General features: G+C 47.6%; 1 protein-coding gene across 1 annotated transcript; it reads left to right on the forward strand.

Moving 5' to 3' along the window:
* The first annotated feature begins 3,693 nt into the window (after positions 1 to 3,693).
* Positions 3,694 to 5,628, forward strand: LOC123049984 (pectinesterase inhibitor 12-like). Its single transcript, XM_044472834.1, has 4 exons — positions 3,694 to 4,178; positions 5,180 to 5,213; positions 5,406 to 5,510; positions 5,602 to 5,628. Exons 1-4 carry the CDS (start codon positions 3,694 to 3,696, stop codon positions 5,626 to 5,628), a joined length of 651 nt encoding a protein of 216 aa, XP_044328769.1.
* The last annotated feature ends 13,528 nt before the right edge of the window (positions 5,629 to 19,156 follow it).

Here is a 19,156-nt window from a genome sequence, read left to right on the forward strand (position 1 = left end):
CTGGACGCCATACAAACGAACAAACATGTGCAGTCAAAGCAGGCCTTAATTGGGCTGGTCAAAATAATATTAAGTGGATCCCAAATGGGCCCACCATAACAACGGCTCTTAGCAGGCCATCAACAGGCCTAAAGCTCGATAGGGTCGTATAAATGGAAATGTCCTGCGGGCCTTTAGCAGGCCGAAATAAATGTCAATTTTGTCTCAGCCCTTTTACTTTACGAGCCAGTAAGAGGCCGAAAGTGTTATAGGCCAGAGGAGGCCCAATTTTGCAAACTAGGCTTTTAACAGGCCGAAAGTCGCGTTGGGCTAAAATGATGCCCTGCGGAACGTGGGCCCCTAATGGACCTAAAGTCATAGGCCCAATTGTTGTGCGGGCACTTAACAGGCCGAGAGACAAAATGGGCTAAGAGTTGGCCCATTAACCGAATGGGCCGAGGACAGGCCTAAAGTCACCGCGGGCTAGAATTGGCCCAACTGCAGAATGGGCCGAGAAAAGGCCGAAAGATGTTCCGGGCCGTTAACGGTCTGGAACTAACGATGGGCTGCTAACAGGCCGAAAGAAACTCGGGCTGCAATTGGGCCCAAAAACGTAGCGGGCTATTAACGGGCTTAAACTGACGATGGGCTGGAAATTGTCGAATCTAGAATGGGCCTTTGATGGGCCGATTCTGTGTAACTTGTATGGGTCGTACTTGTCAATGGGCCTGACTCAAGTAGGCCGCTAATGGGCCGGCCTGCTTATTTTGACAGGCCCGGCCTTTTCACCGGAATGGGCCTCTGTTGGGCTGTGCCACGTGTCGATGTATCATAGGCGCCTCCTGTCCAATGAGTGAAGGACATCTGTCCCAGCTGTGAACCAACACGTGTTTCCTCCGGCCAATGAGAATTTTACACATGGAAAATCCCCATTGGTCCGGTCTATTAACGGGTTATCGGATCCAAAATCGGACCCGATAGCTTAACGGCGAGCCGTTACGGTCGATGCCATGTGTCTGTCACCCTTGACGAAAGCACTTCTATGACGCGCGGTTTATCGTCATGGAAGTGGACACTTCCGTGATGATAATTTTCGTAATGTCATGGAACACTTCTACGACAGCACAGGTATGACTATCTTGATTCTCTCATATATTTGTCATGGATGTACATGCATGACAGAAAACGTGACCTACTGTGACAAACACGTATCATCACGGAAGTGTATTTTTTTATAGTGTCATAGGTAGGGGCGGGCGCGGGCGCGGCGCCGTAGCCGCTGTAGGGGGCGGCGTTCTGCGTGGTGAAGAGCGCCTGGTGGCTCGCCGGACGAGGCCCAAGGATGCCCGGAGCGGGAGCCCGAGGGACCGACATCGAGTACGCGTGTACGACGCCCGTCCACGGGTTGGTGCCATAAGTCTAGGGTGGGGTGGCCTGCTGCTGCTGACGAGGCCCCCCCCCCCTTGCGCCTGTTTGCGCCCGCCCCTGCGGCGGTTGCCGCGGCGCCCGCCACCCGGCTGCGGCTGCTGGGGGCAGCGGGAGGGGTGGGGTGCGTGGGCGGTAGGGGGAAAACCCCGGAGGCGCGGGGGGCGGCGGCTGGTGGCGGGGAGCAGGCGCGGGCGGGGCGGCCGGTGGTGGGGCGCCACGCGAGGTGCCAGCGGTGAGGGCGTGGTGCTGCACACGCTTCTTGACCCCCTTCATCCGGCGCTCCTTCAACCGCAAGTATGCCACAAACTTGGGAAAGGAGGGCTCCGGTATGAGGGAGAGGTTGGAGGCGGCGTTACCGAAGTCCTCGTTGAGGCCGGCGGTGAGCATGCTGAGGAGGAGGTCATCATCAAACCTTGGCGCCGATGTCACGGAGCTCATCCGCCAACGTCTTCCGACGGCGGCAGTAGTCATCGATAGACTGATCATCCTGATGACAGTCAAAAAATTCCTGCTGCAAAAAAATGCAGCGTTGAAGCTTGTTGTCGGTGAAGAGGTCGTTGAGCTTGACCCACACGGCACGGGTGTCATCACCATCGCTCACGACCGTATGAAACAAGTCCTTCGAGATGGTGGTGAAGAACCACCGGATGAGCGTGGCGTCGATCACGGTCCACTCGGAGTCGCCCACCATGGCGCGGGAGTCGACGGTGCCGTCAACATGATCCACGAGATTGTTCTCGCGCAAGAGCAGCGAGAATTACGTCTTCCACGCGAAGTACGTGGCGTCGGTGGCATCGAGGACGACGGGGACGCGGTCGTGGATGTTGATGTCGTGGATGTCAGCGGGGTCCGGCCCGGCGAAGGGGTTGGAGTAGGTGGAGGCGGTGGAAGACATGGCGGCGGCGTGGTGGTGAGAGGAGTGGGTGGCGGCTAGGATTTGGGGAGGGAGCGGCGCGGCGGGAGAGGCGGCGCAGTGGGGGGAGGCGGCGCAGCAGGGGGCGCGGCGCGGGAAAGAGAGGCGCGGCACGGGGGCTGCAGATGGCGGCGGCAACGGCCCGAGGCGGCGGCGCTAGGTTAGGCGGAAGCGGGAGAGGATCGACTTGCGATAGATACCATGTAGAGAATGATTTGGTGCATCGATATCTCATTGATCATGCACTAGGCACATATATATAGGTACAAGGGGTGCGACCGGTATCGTGTCTCCTAAGATACACGTACATACAGAGGGAGACAGACACTACAGGTACTGCATCCAAAACCCAGACCTACGGACGTGTACACATGTTCAACAGAGATGACCAAACATCGGCCTCCAGCAGCCTGCGGTCAAAGTCGTGCAGGTTTGGAGCGAAGCTTCTTCCGGCTACTCCGGTTGTCCAGTACGTTGAGCACGGCAGCGTCGGTGATAAGGGTCATCTGCGTTCTTTGGTGCACTGCGCCCCAGGCGATCCAAGACGCTCGCCGCTGTTGCCGCTGGCAGAGATTAGACCAAAGGTAGTGGCGCCTTGGGACCTAGATCGGTTGGCCGATGCTTCTCACTTGGCCGCAAGTGGTTCGTCCGATCGATGCGAGGGGAGATTTTTGTCCTGGTCGTGGTGGCACCGCCCAGCCACTCGAGCGTCGCATTACGGTAGCCATTCAAGGCTCTTCATGAGAGTTTTTTCTTCAGATCTGATGGCTGCTGCCAGCAGCTCGCACCGACGAGGTTGCGTGATATAACCGGAAGGCTTCGGAATGCATCTGTTCTGAAAAAATCGATTTTTTTTCTTTTTTTAAAGCAAGCGTTGTCTGGTCAAATAGTAAACTGTGACCTGTCAACATGATAGAGCGAACCAGAACACCATTCGAGCACTTGTCTTCCTATTCGGCTGGCCCATAAGCGGGGGCGCGTGTGTGCCAAAAAGGTGAGCCGGCGCTTAAGGCGCCCTATAGGAGCTCCCGGCCTCTAGTCCACGTCTGCATTGCCAAAATGAATTAATTTATTCTAAATAAAAAGTCCCTGTTTGCACCACCCGCAATCCCCATGTCCGTTATAGATTGATTTTGTTTATTTATTACTGTCAAAAAAATAATATTCATTTAATTATTTTTGTAAGAAGAAAAAAGAATTAAACGGACATTAAGTTTTCCGCCCAAGATTGATATTGATATATGCTCATCAAGTATATTTTTGTATCTACAATGACGGCTATATAAGCACTATCTGGATATGATTTGTTATCAGCATCATAAACATCAGATATACTACTCATCAAGTCAAGACAATCGTGCATGCCACAAACCATGGGTGCTTGTGAGGCTCTCTCCTGCCTAGTCCTCCTCTCACTCCTCGTCTCGTCAAGTGCTTCCACCCTAGACGACGCGTGCAAGTCCTTGGGCGCAAGCAACGAGGACATCAGCTACGACTCCTGCATCAGGTTCTTCCGGGCCTTCAGTGCCAGCGCCACCGCGGACAAGCGCGGCCTCGTCGTCATCGCCGCGAAGATCGTCCGAGCAGAGGCGGCGAACACCCGCAACCGCATCAACGCTCTCAAGGCCTCGGAGACGGACAGGAAGATCGCCAGGCGCCTCTCCCACTGTCACGCGCTGTACACGAGCACACTGCACCTGCTCAACGCGGTGGCGAAGGCCATCAAGTCGGGTCATTTGCAGGACGCGGAGGCGAACCTCAACGCCGCGATGGAGAACCCCGACGCGTGCGAGGAAGGGTTCCGGGAGCTGGGCGTCAGGCCGCCGGTGGCCGCCGAGGACTACGAGTTCACGCAGGGGTGCTCCATCGCTCTCGCTATAGCGAGCACGTTGTAGCTAGCTAGCCCCCGAGGATGTGAATCAGACTAATAGTTCTAGCAGCGAACATTTGGATAGAGTAATAAACTCTTGGAACCCACGGTTTAAGATCAATGAACTTTGCAACTACCTTTGGCTGTTTTGTAAGAATTGATTTTGTGGTGAGCGGAAATAGCAATCAGACATTAAACCAGTGTCACACAATCTGCATATGATCGTGGCGATTGACTAAATGGATGTCAAGCATTAATGTTCGTGATTACTTTGGATATTCGCACGCCGACTAATTTCTTATGCAAAAGATGTTTACAAGATAATTAAGTACATGTGAACAAACCTGTGATGGAATGATGGCAAGGTTCATATACTGGTGCTCGCATTTATTCTTGGATTTTTTTCAGAATTTCCGGCGATGCGCGTTTGTGGGAGGAGACGTTCCCCTTGATTACGAGGCGCCTTTGATGACTTTGTCAATCTCAAGATGATATGCCGGCTTAGTCTCTCAGAGATGCTCACATGGATAAGATTTACGTATACGTGTTCATAGGGATGAGTATATGCACGTATATATGAGTGTCTGTGTCTGTACTGTGTTAATTTTTTTAGTTAAGTACATATTCCCCATGAAACAAAAATACATAAGTACATGCCATAAAAAGGAAAATCAAGTACAAAATAGATAAGTGTTGTCATTCTTTGATTAGGAAGGCAACTGAAGATAGTACAGTGATTAAAAATAGAAAAAATATCTTTTTTTGCAAGCAAGATGTGCATGTGCAAGCTCCTCGAATGTCCAACTTCATGAAATTTTGTACGAATACCACACATCTGAGCATCTTGCATCACAAGAAAATAATTTTTTTATTTTTACAGTTTACTATTCATGTCCGGGCACCAAAACGATTTAAACACTAAGGGTTGTTGTAGTGGGAGCTTGTCTAACTCATAGGTGACATAAAGGTTTGGCTGTACACTAAAATAGGCTCTCCAAGAGTACCTGTAGATCTAGTTCGAAGGTATGCCTAGTTTTTACATAGTGCACACATAGTAAATGCTCATTTCATTATGTGCAAGTGCAAGAGATGTGGCATGTTTCATTATGTGGTGTTGTTTTATTATAATCTCATCCTTTTGTGTTGTTCACAGACTGGAAAGTATGCATATTTATCTTCTAAGGAGACGAGTAACTAGTTTGTGTCATCTTGCAGAGGGGGTGCAATGAAGATAAGATTGAGGATTTCCAAGTACAAGATGTTAGGAAGGAGCCTTGCAAGAGAAGTAGGAGCAGCGCTGAGCCTGTTCAACTAGTTAAGGTAAGTCACTGTATCCAACTCAACAGTTCAATTCCTTGTTTGTTTCAGGCATAGTTAATTTGCTCTTTTCAATTGCTTTATTTGTCCTTAGTTAATGAGATGCCCAAACAATGCCTGATGCTGGCTACTTGTATAACTATTAGTTGACATAATTAAAGACCTTACCATTTAATTACTCTAGCGAAGTGTGCTTGAAGCTTTGAAGTTTATTAACCAACTATTACTACATGAGGCTCACAATCTAGTTTATACTAGCACTAGTAGAAAAAGGGGCTTTTACCCCGGTTGGTAAGGGCCTTTTGTCCTGGTTTTCGAACCGGGACTAAAGGGTCGTTACTAAAGCCCTAACCCTTTAGTCCCGGTTCTTACACGAACCGGGACAGAAGGTCCTCCACGTGGCCGCTGCTGCCAGCCCAGGCAGGGGGGCCTTTGGTCCCGGTTGGTGCCACCAACCGGGACCAATAGGCAGGGCCTTTTGTCCCGGTTGGTGTCACCAACCGGGACCAATAGGCATCCACGCGTCAGCATTTCAGGGGCTGGGGTTTTTGTTTTTTTTGAAGGGGGGGGGGTTGGGGGTTTTGGGGGGTTAATTTAGGTGTTTCATATATTGTGTTAGCTAGCTAATTAATAGAGAGAAGTGTCCTCTCTTATCTCCGTGCTTGGTCGACGCTACGTACTATATACGTATGGAGAGGACTAGACACGCTAGCTAGTAAGCAAATGAAGGAAACAGAAGATCGTCATGAACATATGCATACAGAGAGAAGTGATATCGACCACCTCTCCTTCTCCGAGAGATTGGTCGAACAACAAGTTCTCGTATATCTATCTGACACTACCGGCTACATATATACAATAATTATCTCTTACAATATAATCTCCTAATTAAATTGTAAGAACACAGGGTCCACATAGTATTCTCCGTTTTCAGCGATCACGTGGTCAAGGAAGAATGCCGCCAATTCCTCTTGAATTGCTCGCATACGATCTTCTGCTAGGAGTTCATCCCGCATCCGAAACATCTAATTTGAAGAAGGGGGTCAATACATATATATATGAATAAATGAAACTCGACACAAATGATGGTAATAAAATAAAATTGTGAATATTATTGCTTACGCACTTCATATTGTTCGTCAGAGTAGCCCCGCTCACAGGTCGTGTGGCGGATAGACTCGCAAACGTAGTATCCACAGAAATCATTCCCTTGTTCCTGCCACAACCACTTTACAAGAAATAGAGGTCAATCTAACTGATAAGCAAGCATGCTAAATGGTATTGATGAAACTAGCGCTTGAATCACTAGGAGATGTGCGGAACATGCTACTATAGTACTTACTTTCGGGTGTCTAAATTGCAGCTTCTTCGGCAGTCCCGGAGCTTTTGTGGTGAATTTTCTCCAAACCCTGCCAGACAAAGAAAACAATTACTTGATATCAGGAAATGAACAAAGTTGCTGATATGGTGGATAATGATCGATTTAACTTACTTCTCGAGCATTTGAGTCATGTCCGCATAGTCCTGGGGATCTTTTCGTCTCGAGTCTAAGACGGTTACTACTCCCTGCTCAAGCTTAATCTCTAGGAGAATATAGTGGAAGCTGCGCATGCATGCATAAGTCATCAATTACATTACCATAACCTGGACTAATAAGGGAAACCGAATATGCACAAGACAGTAACACTCACTTGAAGTTGTAAGGAAAGAGTATTATATCTTTGTTTTGATTTAATACCAACGATCGTAGCAAGTTGGCCTCGGCTTCTTTGGCATGTTTTTCAACCGTATATGCATCTATGAGATTTGTGTTAATGAACCCAATATCACCGATTTGTCTTTTCTTCAATTCGGCGATCTTCAATCTGCATAATATAGTGAGGATAATTATAAATACATGCAATGAAAGAGCTGACCTATATAGAGAGACTTAATGACAGAAGTAGTACTACTTACAGACAGTAGCAAGTGATCGTTGATTTATCGAGGGCCTTTTGATTGAAAAACTGGAAGAACTCCTCAAATGGAACATTCAGCAGTTCAATTCCAACGAGGTCATGCTCCGGTTTAACTCTCAGCGTCAAAGTATTCATCCCATCAGACTCTCTGCAGGTTTTCATGTACCAATCATGTAATCTTCGCATCATCGTTGTTAGAGATCTTTCATCTTTGACGAGAGGCTTCCCGTAATGGTATTTGTGTTCGTCCACCTCCATGATTTCATAATGTACATCGTCGGGCAGGTAATCTCCAAGATTGCTATAACCGGCCACCATCCTCGGATCATTAGCGACGATGTCTTTAGACACCTTGAGCGGGGGGCACGATTGGTTCGCTTGTTCGCCGAGCTGGGCAATTTTTTTCCCAGCTCGTCGTTCTTTTAACCTTTGATCACTGACAGTACTTCCCGACCGCTCCGCTTCGACAAATGTCTTTGCAATAATGCGCTCATAGTTGCCTTTCGGCGGAGACTTTGGTGGTTTTGTCAGGGCATCCAGAGTGCGCTTCGCTTTCACCGGATCTACCTTCTCCTCCGGAGGTGGATGTTTCTTTGCTTTCACCCCTTCAAAGAAGTTCTTCACTTCGGCTCGCACGATCTTCGCGTTCTCCTCCTCGGTCCTCTCGTATGGTAACTTCTCTGGAGTCTTCAGAGAAGGACCGAATCTGTATTGCCTCCCGCCTCTGGCAGCTGTACTGCTAGACGCCGGCAGAGCAGACGGAGCGGCTGCGGCTGTCTTCTTTCCTTGCTTACGAGGCGGAGGAGAAGGACTACGACGCGCCGGAGCAGCCGGAGCGGCGGCGGGTCTCTTCCGCCCTTGCTGACGAGGCGGAGAAGGAGGAGGCTGGCTGCTCTGGCACGCCGGCGCAGGCGGAGAAGGAGGCGGAGTGCCGCCACGCGCCGGAGAAGGAGGCTGAGTGCCCTGATCACTCGCCGGAGGAGGGGGAGGAGGCGGAGTGCCGCCACGCGCCGGAGAAGGAGGCTGAGTGCCCTGATCACTCGCCGGAGGAGGAGGCGGCGGCGGAGTGCCCTTACTCGCCGGAGGCGTCCAGTTCGGAAGGTTAATGAGCTCCTTCCGCCATAGGCACGGAGTCTTCAGAGCTAAACCCAGCCGAGTCTCCCCTTCACCGGTAGGGTGGTCAAGCTGGAGGTCCTCAAATCCCTCCGTTATTTCATCCACCATCACCCTAGCATATCCTTCTGGAATCGGCCGGCAGTGGTAGGTTGCGCCGGGTTCAGGAGGTAAAACAGAGCCAACAGCCGCCTTGACTTTGAAGTTCTGCCATTGCGCCATAAGGTGGCAATGTTGAGACTCCGTGATAGCATCCACGGGGTAGCTAGCAGGAGCCGTCAAGACATGCTCCGGCTGAAGCAGCTCGGTGGAAGCCACGCTGCTTCTCCGCTGAGATGGCGGGGTAGCTTCGGGGGTAGTTTCGGCATGTCGATTGCCGTCTCGTTCCTCTAGCGCTTGAACCCTTTCGTGCAGCTTCTGAATTTGGGTCTGCTCCATTTTTTTCCTCCTCTCCTGGCTTTTGTAACCGCCTGCGTCCGGAAAACCAGCCTTCCACGGAACGGAGCCTGGCGTGCCTCGTGTCCGTCCAGGGTGCTCAGGATTCCCGAGGGCCATTGTGAGCTCGTCGTTCTCTCTGTCTGGAACGAACGTCCCTTCCTGCGCTGCATCGATATATTGCTGAATCTTCTTGACTGGTATTCTCAAAAGCTCGTTCGTCCAAACGCACCTCCCTGATACAGGGTCCAAGTTTCCGCCAGCCCCGAAGAACCAAGTCCGGCAACGGTCTGTCCAGTTCATTGTCTGTGGTTCGATCCCTTTTTCAAGCAGATCATTCTCAGCCTTGGCCCACTTAGGCCGGGCTTTGAGGTAGCCACCTGACCCCGTGCGATGGTGAAGCTTCTTCTTCGCAGCATTCTTCTTGTTTGTCGCTGACATCTTCTTACTCTTTTCCGATGTCTTGTGGGCCACAAATGCGGGCCAGTGATCTCTGATCTTCTCATACCGGCCGATGAATTCTGGTGTCTCTTCTTTGTCGACAAACGTTTTCAGCTCATTCTTCCACCTCCTGAATAGGTCTGCCATCTTCTTAAGAGCATGAGACTTGATTAATTGCTCTTTAACTGGCTTCTCCGGATCCTCCTCTGGCGGTAGGGTGAAATTTGCCTTCAGCTCAGTCCAAAGATCATCTTTCTGCATATCATTGACATAAGACACCTCAGGGTCTTCCTTCTTAGGCTTATACCATTGGTGGATGCTGATCGGGATCTTGTCCCTAACTAGAACCCCGCACTGAGCAGCAAATGCATCCTTTGTCCGGATGGGTTCAATCGGTTGGCCGTCGCGCGCGATTGCTGTGATCTCAAACCTTTCATCCGAGCGCAACTTTCTCTTCGGGCCTCGTCTCTTTACCGAAGTTGTGCTCGATCCGGAGGGCTAGAAAAAAGAAGAAAGACGAGTGTTAATTAATATGTGTACATACCAAAACAATGAATGCATCAATTAGCTAGTCAGCACAGGCTTAACTAATATATTTACCTGGCCGGACTCTGTTCGGTCACCGGAGCCGTCACCACGGGCTCCTTCTTGCACCAGCATTGGGTCACCGGAGCCATCATAATCATGTCTTTCCTCCTCCACTCTTCGATCACCGTAGCCTGCTTCTTCACCCTGTTCTTCCAGACCATCATTGTCGTTAAGATACGACAAGATATCACCTCCGGCTAAGATTATGTCCCCCAACACCTCTTCTGCTTGCTCGTCTCGTCCGTGCTCCATTGTTTCTGCAAATATTACAACATGGCAATTATTACACAAACATGACAGCAGGTGGATATATTAGTGCAAACGTAGACCTAGCTTATTCCGGGTTTGGGGTGGCCTCGGCAACGCTTCAAGGGTAGGGGCGCGGCGGGAGGGGGTAGGAGACCGACATCGTTTTTTTCTAGGGTTTGGGTGTCCTCGAGAGTTTTGGTCGAGCGAGAGGGCCGGGGGGTGCTCCCGTGGTATAAGTTATCACGGTCGAGAGGGGGTATAAATATCGACCGTCCATCATGTCGAAGTTATCTGGGAGGGAGTTATATATATCGACAACGACGACATACATACATGGGAAAATAATGTTATCGGGGAGGGGGTATATCGACCCCCCCACGTGTTGAAGTTATCGGGAGGGGGTTATATCGACAACGACGACATACGTACATGGGAAAATAATATTATCGGGGAGGGGGTATATCGACCCCCCCTCGTGTTGAAGTTATCGAGAGAGGGGTATACCGACGACGACAGACCCGATAAAACATAAGAAAACGAAGAAGAAATAAAAAGAGGAGAAGAAGAAAGGAATAGAGGAGAAGATCGAAGAAAAAAAAAGAGGAGAAGAAGAAAGGAATAGAGGAGAGAAGAAGAAAAAATAGAATTTTTTCTATTTTTTCTTCTTCTCTTCTATTCCTTTCTTCTTCTCCTCTTCTTTTTCTTCTTTTTTCCTCTTCTTATTTATTTCTCCTCTTCTTCTCCTTTCTTCCTCTTCTTATTTTCCTTTTTCCTCTCATTCATAAAAAAATGTTCAAATAGAAAATTTCGAAAAAAAGTAAAGGTTTTGCCTAATGCATTGTTCATATGAATATACAAACATTTGCATATTCTACAATAATTAATATCACCAAAAAAATCTATGAACAGAAAAAAATCCTAACTTTTCTAAAAATCTATCTTTTGCATATATACATGAACATATATATACACAGAGAACATATATACATACATATATACATTTTATAAAAATGCAAAAAAAAGATCTAAAAAAGGACATATAAACAGATATACACACATACATATACTCATACATATACATATAATCAGGAAAAAACATCATATAAATGTGCAGAAAAAACAGGGAGGAAGGGGGCAGTGCCGGCCCTGACCAAGGCGACGGCGGCGCGTCGGGGCAGGGGCAGAGGCGACGGCGGCGTGGTCGGGGCAGGGGCAGAGGCGACGGCGGCGTGGTCGGGGCAGGGCGAGGCAGAGGCGCGGCGGCGTGGTCGGGGCAGCTGGGGCGACGACGACGTGGTCGGGGCAGGGGCGCGCGGCGTGGTCGGGGCGGGCCGCCGGCGGCGTGCTCGGGAAGGGGCGGCTGCGCGTCGACGAGGCAGCAGAGGGCGGCGACGGCGTCGACGGGGCGAGCTCGGGCAGCCTGGCGGCGTCGTCGGGGCGGGGGCAACTGCAGAGATGAATCTGAAAAACGCTAAGTGCTTTCTTATATACTGAGAGCATTGGTCCCGGTTCGTGGCACCAACCGGGACCAATGCCCCCCTTTAGTCCCGGTTGGTGCCACCAACCGGGACCAAAGGCCTCTTTTCAGCAGCCCAAAGGGCGGGAAGCGGCGGCCTTTGGTCCCGGTTGGTGGCACCAACCGGGACTAAAGGGGGGCATTGGTCCCGGTTGGTGCCACGAACCGGGACCAAAGGGTGGCATTGGTCCCGGTTCGTGCCACCAACCGGGACCAATGGCCTTGCACAGCGGCGTGGTGGTGGGAGTTTAGTCCCACCTCGCTAGCTGAGAGAGAGCCGCACCTGTTTATAAGGTGCGGTGCGCCTGAGCTGTCGAGCTCCTCTCTAAAGCAGGCTTACGGGCCTAACCTCTCTGTACATGCCTGTGGGCCTACTGGGCCTTCTGCGGGCCTGAATCCTGGCCCATGGATGGGTTTCTAGTCGTATTCAGGCCGTGGTGGCCCAGTAGGTGGCATAATTTTTATTTTTTGCCTGTTTTTTTGTTTTCTTTTTTGCTTTATTTATTTTGTTTTGTTTCTACTTACAACAAAAAACTTATTTATTTTATTTTATTTTGTTTCTAATTACTTATTTATTTTACTTTATGATAATTCTTTTTGCTATTAAAGTTTCTAACAAAAAAAGTTCTTTATGAAAATTATTTTTGCTTTCAATGATTTTGAACAGAAAATACTTCGATAATTTTAGTTGCATCAATTTTATATAATTTTAGTTTCAATAATACTAGATGTTGCTTATAATGTTTTGAACAGAAAATACTTTGATAATTTTAGTTTCATAAATTTTATTTATGTTATTAAAGTTTATTTTATTTTGTTTCTACTTATATATTTTATTAAAGTTTATATTATTTTGTTTCTAATTACTTATTTATTTTATTTGTTATTTTTCATGCACCATTTTTCATGCATTTACTGATTATTTTGAGCTATAAGACCCTAAAATTGAAAAGCATTTCAAATGAACTCTGAAAAGGTTGAAAGTTGGGATGGTATCATCATTTCATCCACATAGCATGTGCAAGAAAGTTGAGAGGGTTACGGCAAAAACTGGATGCACTTCGTGTACAAAACGGACAATCTCTTTCGAAGTATCAGGATTTCATACGGAAACTCGTCTGTTACAAAGGGATTTCATTTTTTAAAACTTATTTGAACTCCTGACTTTTTGTGTGTTCAAAATGCACCATTCAAAGCCACATCATCAATTTTCAACCCTTTCTGACTTCATTTGTTATTTTTCATGCATTTACTAATTATTTTGAGCTATAAGACCCTAAAATTGAAAAGCATTTCAAATGAACTCTGAAAAGGTTGAAAGTTGGCATGGTATCATCATTTCATCCACATAGCATGTGCAAGAAAGTTGAGAGGGTTACGGCAAAAACTAGATGCACTTCGTGTACAAAACGGACAATGGTATCATACTCGTCTGTTACAAAGTTGGCATGGTATCATCATAATAGTTGCGGGAGAAAGTCTTCACTTTTTCTTCGCTTGTGTCATTTGCTTATTGCGCCGTAACCATGGATAATCTTCATCGTTTATCAGGATGCTTGGGTCAGCCTTGACTTTGAAGGGAGGAATTTCATGAAACTTTTCATAATCTTCAGACATGTCTGTCTTGCCCTCCACTCCCACAATGTCCCTTTTTCCTGAAAGAACTATGTGGCGCTTTGGCTCATCGTATGATGTATTCGCTTCCTTATCTTTTCTTTTTCTCGGTCTGGTAGACATGTCCTTCACATAGATAACCTGTGCCACATCATTGGCTAGGACGAACGGTTCGTCAGTGTACCCAAGATTGTTCAGATCCACTGTTGTCATTCCGTACTGTGGGTCTACCTGTACCCCGCCTCCTGACAGATTGACCCATTTGCACTTAAACAAAGGGACCTTAAAATCATGTCCGTAGTCAAGTTCCCATATGTCCATTATGTAACCATAATATGTGTCCTTTCCCCTCTCGGTTGCTGCATCAAAGCGGACACCGCTGTTTTGGTTGGTGCTCTTTTGATCTTGGGCGATCGTGTAAAATGTATTCCCATTTATCTCGTATCCTTTGTAAGTCAATACAGTCGAAGATGGTCCCCTGGACAACGAGTACAACTCATCACAAACAGTGGTGTCACCTCTGAGACGTGTTTCCAACCAACTGCTGAAAGTCCTGATGTGTTCACATGTAATCCAGTCGTCACACTGCTCCGGGTGTTTGGAGCGCAGACTGTTCTTGTGTTCATCGACATACGGGGTCACCAAGGTAGAGTTCTGTAGAACTGTGTAGTGTGCTTGAGACCAAGAATATCCGTCCCTGCATATTATTGAGTCCCCTCCAAGCGTGCCTTTTCCAGTCAGTCTCCCCTCATACCGCGATTTAGGGAGACCTATCTTCTTAAGGCCAGGAATGAAGTCAACACAAAACCCAATGACATCCTCTGTTTGATGGCCCATGGAGATGCTTCCTTCTGGCCTAGCGCGGTTACGGACATATTTCTTTAGGACTCCCATGAACCTCTCAAAGGGGAACATATTGTGTAGAAATACGGGCCCCAGAATGACAATCTCGTCGACTAGATGAACTAGGACGTGCGTCATGATATTGAAGAAGGATGGTGGGAACACCAGCTCGAAACTGACAAGACATTGCGCCACATCACTCCTTAGCCTTGGTATGATTTCTGGATCGATCACCTTCTGAGAGATTGCATTGAGGAATGCACATAGCTTCACAATGGCTAATCGGACGTTTTCCGGTAGAAGCCCCCTCAATGCAACCGGAAGCAGTTGCGTCATAATCACGTGGCAGTCATGAGACTTTAGGTTCTGGAACTTTTTCTCTGGCATATTTATTATTCCCTTTATATTCGACGAGAAGCCAGTCGGGACCTTCATACTGAGCAGGCATTCAAAGAAGATTTCTTTCTCTTCTTTCGTAAGAGCGTAGCTGGCAGGACCTTCATACTGCTTCGGAGGCATGCCGTCTTTTTCGTGCAAACGTTGCAGGTCCTCCCGTGCCTCAGGTGTATCTTTTGTCTTCCCATACACGCCCAAGAAGCCTAGCAGGTTCACGCAAAGGTTCTTCGTCACGTGCATCACGTCGATTGAAGAGCGGACCTCTAGCTCTTTCCAGTAGGGTAGGTCCCAAAATATAGATTTCTTCTTCCACATGGGTGCGTGTCCCTCAGCGTCATTCGGAACAGCTAGTCCGCCGGGACCCTTTCCAAAGATTACGTGTAAATCATTGACCATAGCAAGTACGTGATCACCGGTACGCATGGCGGGCTTCTTCCGGTGATCTGCCTCGCCTTTGAAATGCTTGCCTTTCTTTCGACATTGATGGTTGGTCGGAAGAAATCGACGATGGCCCAGGTACACATTCTTCCTGCATTTGTCCAGGTATATACTTTCAGTGTCATCTAAACAGTGCGTGCATGCGTGGTATCCCTTGTTTGTCTGTCCTGAAAGGTTACTGAGAGCGGGCCAATCGTTGATGGTTACAAACAGCAACGCGTGCAGGTTAAATTCCTCCTGTTTGTGCTCATCCCACGTACGTACACCGTTTCCATTCCACAGCTGTAAAAGTTCTTCAACTAATGGCCTTAGGTACACATCAATGTCGTTGCCGGGTTGCTTAGGGCCTTGGATGAGAACTGGCATCATAATGAACTTCCGCTTCATGCACATCCAAGGAGGAAGGTTATACATACATAGAGTCACGGGCCAGGTGCTGTGATTGCTGCTCTGCTCCCCGAAAGGATTAATGCCATCCGCGCTTAAACCAAACCATACGTTCCTTGGGTCAGCTGCAAACTCAGCCCAGTACTTTCTCTCGATTTTTCTCCACTGCGACCCGTCAGCGGGTGCTCTCAACTTCCCGTCTTTCTTACGGTCCTCACTGTGCCATCGCATCAACTTGGCATGCTCTTCGTTTCTGAACAGACGTTTCAACCGTGGTATTATAGGAGCATACCACATCACCTTCGCAGGAACCCTCTTCCTGGGGGGCTCGCCGTCAACATCACCAGGGTCATCTCGTCTGATCTTATACCGCAATGCACCGCATACCGGGCATGCGTTCAGATCCTTGTACGCACCGCGGTAGAGGATGCAGTCATTAGGGCATGCATGTATCTTCTGCACCTCCAATCCTAGAGGGCATACGACCTTCTTTGCTGCGTATGTACTGTCGGGCAATTCGTTATCCTTTGGAAGCTTCTTCTTCAATATTTTCAATAGCTTCTCAAATCCTTTGTCAGGCACAGCATTCTCTGCCTTCCACTGCAGCAATTCCAGTACGGTACCGAGCTTTGTGTTGCCATCTTCGCAATTGGGGTACAACCCTTTTTTGTGATCCTCTAACATGCGATCGAACTTCAGCTTCTCCTTTTGACTTTCGCATTGCGTCCTTGCATCGACAATGACCCGGCGGAGATCATCATCATCGGGCACTGGTTCCTCTTGATCTTCAGCAGCTTCCCCCCTTGCAGCATCATTGGGCACATCGTCTGGTTCCTCTTGATCTTCAGCAGCTTCCCCCGTTGCAGCATCACCGTATTCAGGGGGCACATAGTTGTCATCGTCCTCTTCTTCTTCGCCGTCTTCCATCATAACCCCTATTTCTCCGTGCCTCGTCCAAACATTATAGTGTGGCATGAAACCCTTGTAAAGCAGGTGGGTGTGAAGGATTTTCCGGTCAGAGTAAGACTTCGTATTCCCACATGTAGGGCATGGACAACACATAAAACCATTCTGCTTGTTTGCCTCAGCCACTTCGAGAAAATCATGCACGCCCTTAATGTACTCGGAGGTGTGTCTGTCACCGTACATCCATTGCCGGTTCATCTGCGTGCATTATATATAATTAAGTGTGTCAAAAACCATTACAGAACATCATGAATAGATAATTAAGTGACCAAATTAATAGAAGTTCATCATCACATTAAAACCAAAGTACATACATAGTTCTCATCTAACAACATATATATAGCTCTCCAGAGCATCTAATTAATTAAACCATACATTGAAACTATGTAAAACATTTCAATGCGAAAACAAATGCGATCATAATCGCAACCAAGGTAACAATTGATCCAACGGCATAATGATACCAAGCCTCGGTATGAATGGCATATTTTCTAATCTTTCTAATCTTCAAGCGCATTGCATCCATCTTGATCTTGTGATCATCGACGACATCCGCAACATGCAACTCCAATATCATCTTCTCCTCCTCAATTTTTTTATTTTTTCCTTCAAGTAATTGTTTTCTTCTTCAACTAAATTTAACCTCTCGACAATAGGGTCGGTTGGAATTTCCGGTTCAACCACCTCCTAGATAAATAAAATCTATGTCACGTTGGTCGGCATATTTGTCATAAACAATAAATGAACCAAATAGTTATAAAAAGATAATATATACCACATCCGAATCATAGACAGGACGAGGGCCGACGGGGGCGGATACCAAAACCATCGCACTATGTAATAAGAAGGAATAATAAAAGTAACAAAATTAGACAAGTATCTATCTAAAGTAAGAATTTTTTTCTTTCAGAAAGAAGATAAGAACAAGAGGCTCACCACGGTGGTGCTGGCGACGAGATCGGCGCGGGCGATCGACGGCGGTGAAGACGGGGACGGGACGTGACGGACCGCTAAACCTAGACAAATCTCGGGGAAAATGGAGCTCGGAGGTCGAGTTTCGAGAGGAGAAAGATTAACTAGTGTGGCTCAGACATTTCATCGAACACCTCATGTGCATAGGAGGTGAGCTAGAGCACCCAAATGCCCTCCCCTCGCCGGCCAGAAAAAACAGAGCACTGTGGAGTGCTCTGCTGTGGCGATGGGGTATATATAGGCAACTCATTGGTCCCGGTTCGTGGCACCAACCGGGACTAAAGGGGGGCATTGGTCCCGGTTGGTGCCACGAACCGGTACGCAATGCCCCCCTTTAGTCCCGGTTGGTGGCACCAACCGGGACCAAAGGCCTTGTGCTGCCCCGCGTCAAAAGTTTAGTCCCACCTCGCTAGTTGAGAGAGCTCGAGAGTGGTTTATAAGCGCTGCTGCGCCCACCCTCTCGAGCTCCTCTCAACTGCAGGCTTTCGGGCCTAACCGTTCTCTTTGCCTGTGGGGCCTACTGGGCCTTCTGCGGGCCTGAATCCTGGCCCATGGATGGGTTTCAAGTCGTATTCAGGCCGTGGTGGCCCAGTAGGTGGCATAATTTTTTTCCCTGTTTTTTGTTTTCTCTTTTGCTTTATTTATTTTGTTTTGTTTCTACTTACAACAAAAACTTATTTATTTTATTCCATTTTGTTTCTAATTACTTATGTATTTTACTTTATTTATTTTATTTTTATTTATTTTACTGCTGCTATTTTTATTTATTTTACTGCTGCTATTTTTATTTATTTTATTAAGGTTTATTTATTTTATTTACTATAGTTTATTTTATTTTATTTTATTAAGGTTTATTTATTTTTATTTATTTTATTAAGGTTTATTTATTTTATTTACTATAAAAAAATGAACATAGATGCGCCTATAGAGAAAATTCAACCTAAATTTATATGAAATTCAAAGAAATTTACTCTGAATTTAGGTCAAATTCCCTGTATAAGGGCATCTATTTTCAATTTGAGAGGAGCTCAACAAGGCAGAGAGGGACGGGCTTATAAACCCGTGTGAGCGCCCTTCGGTTGGCGAGGTGGGACTAAACTCTGACCGCAACTAGGACCAACCCTTTAGTCCCGGTTTGTGGTATGAACCGGGACTAAAGGGTGAGCCTCTGGTCCCGGTTGAAGCCACCAACTGGGACCAATGGTGGTGGGCCAGGAGCGAGGCCCATTGGTCCCGGTTTGTCCCACCAACCTTGACCACAGGGGCCGGACGAACCGGGACCAATGCCCCCACGAGGCCCGGCAGGCCCCTGGCCGCACGAACCGGGACCAATGCTCACATTAGTCCCGGTTCGTGACTGAACCGGGACTAATGTGAATATTGCCCTGTGACCAAAACCCAGTTTTCTACTAGTGTAGGCTAATTATTGCATAACTTTGCTTGGTGTACTAGGTTTGTATGAATCCCTTTGCTGTTCGTTATGCTCCCTAAGACTTTAATTGAGCTACAAAATGGCCAACTGTTTGCTTACTTATACTCAACATGATGTTTAAATTTGTAATTTGTCTGTGTTTTGGATTTGGCCCCAACATCATTCTCCTCTCGTGAGCTAAGAGAGATTTCTGTATGCAGGTTGCACAGACTATCATTTTTATAATTTTTAAAATATTACCTGCTTATGGTTCATGACGTGTAACATTATTGTTAGTCCTGTTTTGCCATGTACAAAATAA

This window comes from Triticum aestivum, chromosome 2D, assembly GCF_018294505.1.
Source record: "Triticum aestivum cultivar Chinese Spring chromosome 2D, IWGSC CS RefSeq v2.1, whole genome shotgun sequence".
Taxonomy (NCBI): domain Eukaryota; kingdom Viridiplantae; phylum Streptophyta; class Magnoliopsida; order Poales; family Poaceae; genus Triticum; species Triticum aestivum.

What these genes read in the sequence shown, in the direction of transcription:
- LOC123049984 (XM_044472834.1), top strand. Translation starts at nt 3,694, where the DNA reads ATGGGTGCTTGTGAGGCTCTCTCCTGCCTAGTCCTCCTCTCACTCCTC. An exon ending in GACTACGAGTTCACGCAGGG is followed by an intron (nt 4,179 to 5,179) that starts GTGCTCCATCGC and finishes ACACTAAAATAG; the next exon opens with GCTCTCCAAGAGTACCTGTA. An exon ending in CCTGTAGATCTAGTTCGAAG is followed by an intron (nt 5,214 to 5,405) that starts GTATGCCTAGTT and finishes GTCATCTTGCAG; the next exon opens with AGGGGGTGCAATGAAGATAA.